The following is a 2,439-nucleotide window of genomic DNA, read 5'->3' on the forward strand; positions in this document are numbered from 1 at the left end:
AAGAAGTTCATTAAAAGTATACTTTTGACTCGATGAAGGTGAGGGGTGGTTTAAAGTCATTTCTTCCCTTGTTTACCTAAGTTTAAGTTGGAGATAAAACACTAATTACACCTACCACGAGACTTACGATAATTAGATTAATTCGTGGCAACTTTGTGTGAAACAGATTTTCTAAAACTATGAGGCTCTAATATTCTAGTGCTTTAGTTGCCCCCACCATAGTATCTCTGGTGTCACAATGGTGAGCTTGCCGGCTCACCGAAAGGTCAGCAGTTTGACTCCCCAGGAAGAAAAGACGTGGAGATCTGTCCCTGTAAGGATGTGAAGTCTTGGAAATCCTGTGAGGCAGTTCTACTGTCTTACAGGGTTGCTATGATTAAGAATCCATTCGGTGGCACAAAACAACAGTGCACCAATTAAAATTACAATGTTCAAGCTTGCTGCCTGCGAGAAAGCTAATGATTATTGGGTTAAAAACTAAATAAAGTTGAGAAAGCTAACAGCATTGGAACCAAATAAAGCTTTTTAATAAAGTGTAGCTTCTGGTAAACAAACAAAAAAAAGAAATATAAGCCAGCACAAATATTTTATGTATCAGGTGAATATGGACTGGGCAGCCAGAGAGATTGTGGACATTTCCGAGGAAACGAATCTTCTGTCAAGACGCTTCCAAGAGTCTCGCTCACAGTGTGGACTTCGGCTAGAACGTGCGCTTCTGAGCTCGTTCTACAGCGGGCGCTAACGAGAAGCAGCGGCGCATTGACGCTCTGATGCGGTTGCGTACGTTTAAATGCTTCCCGCTCTCACCCGTTGGGCTAATACTTTTAACTGCCATCTGACGCCCAGGTCTGGTTTCCTGCTCTGTCTGGTGCCCCCTGGTGCTCATCACCTCCACACTCTAGAGAAGCCGCAAAGAGCAAAAGGGGTCCAAGGAGCATCAAGGATGCTTTTAAGAAAAGCGTTCCATTACAACGAACTGTACGCATCCAGATTTCGCCTTGGTATAAATTACACGTATACATTCAGTCACCTCTAGAAAAACAGAATGTTGTTTTCCTAAGCCAGCACACAAAAGAGAGATGGAAAATAAGTTTCCACCAACGACACAAACAGAAGGCAGCTAAGTTCCCTCAAGTTTGTGATAAGAGTGGCAAAAATGTGTAGACCTTATCTTTTTACGGTCCTCCTCCCCACGTTCTTTTTCTGCAAACAGTTCACCATGATTCTGGATTTCAGTAGGGGCAGCCTATCTATGAGAGGCAGAATATCTTGTCTTGAGACAAGCTGAGAATGTGGCCTTACTTGTCATGGAAGGGAGGGCAAGATATTTATTCCTGCCTCCTCTAAACCACTTAATCAATATTAATCGCATGCGCAATCCTCAAAGTTTCTTTTACCCTACGGAAGAAGTCTTTGGCTCCCCGGGCCCTCTGAGCTCAGGCTGCGGTTATCCTGCTCTGCTCTTCCCATCCACCCCCACACCCCTACAGTCACTCAACACTACTGCGGCTCTCCATTAAAGAACAACAGATCATTTTTCATTGCATGGTAGCCCTAAGACGTAAGACATCTCTCGCCTCAGCAGAGCATGATGGGAGTCACTCCTCCAGTTCTCCCTCCCTCTTCTTCCTTTTTTCCTTTCTTTCCCTTCTTCCACAATTAATCCCCAAATAATGATTTTCCTATCTAGCGCTTTCAGGATGCGATTTAGCGACCCACGAAGACGCTCCCATCAGCCTTCCACAAGGGGCGGTTTCTAAAGAGAACTACAATTCCCACGAGGCATTAGTCCCAAACGACCGCAGGGCATCACGGAAGTCGTAGGCCTCTTCCTCTTCAGACCCTTTCAGTCCTCAAATTCGTAAACTACAAGTCCCAGGAAGCCTCAGCGCTGGCACGCCTGCGCAAGAGCCCGGAGACTGAGGTGGGGGTGGGGCTGCCCCGGGCGGCGGGGGGCGGGGTCGGAGCGGGCTGTGTGGAGGCTTTAGACTCCCGGCGCCATTTAGCGCGGAGAGTTTCCCGGGCGGACTCGGCTCTTCTCTCTCGGCCACTTCGCACCCCCGTCTTCGGTGACAGAAGGCGCCTGGTGGGGGTGACTACTCTTTTTTTCCCCTATCCCCTCTCACCCAGTCCCCTCAGCCCCCTCTACTCTCGGTCCAGAGAAACAGCAGAGCTCGGGCCCCGCCGTGAGCGGCCCTCCCCTCCCCACCGTTCCCTCCCTCCGTCAGCCCCGGGCACCGGCCCGGGAGGAGACGAGGGTTTGCCAGGTCCGGGCCGGGCGGGGAGGCCTTGGGGAAGGGGGGGCCGCTCGTCAGGCACCGTGACTTCGAGGCTCAGGTCCTTCCCTCCGGGCGATGGACGCCCTGTGAGACCGCCCCACCCCCCTCGCTGGGGGCGCGAGAAGGAGGCGGCGTCTGACTGACTGACTGCCCCGGAGCT

The 2,439-nt window shown here is 50.8% G+C and overlaps 1 protein-coding gene across 1 annotated transcript in view; it reads left to right on the plus strand.

Moving 5' to 3' along the window:
• Nucleotides 1-604: 604 nt before the first annotated feature.
• The window catches only part of WNK1 (WNK lysine deficient protein kinase 1), a 154,769-nt gene continuing 152,934 nt past the window's right edge, over nucleotides 605-2,439 (plus strand). The window contains exons 1-2 of the mRNA XM_045295897.1: nucleotides 605-707; nucleotides 1,851-2,092. Of these exons, the coding sequence (XP_045151832.1) occupies nucleotides 605-707; nucleotides 1,851-2,092 (345 nt within the window). The remainder of the gene's footprint in view (nucleotides 708-1,850; nucleotides 2,093-2,439) is intronic.

Source organism: Echinops telfairi, unplaced genomic scaffold (genome assembly GCF_000313985.2).
Source record: "Echinops telfairi isolate 266 unplaced genomic scaffold, ASM31398v2 ScPeMD7_6273;HRSCAF=7185, whole genome shotgun sequence".
Lineage (NCBI taxonomy): Eukaryota > Metazoa > Chordata > Mammalia > Afrosoricida > Tenrecidae > Echinops > Echinops telfairi.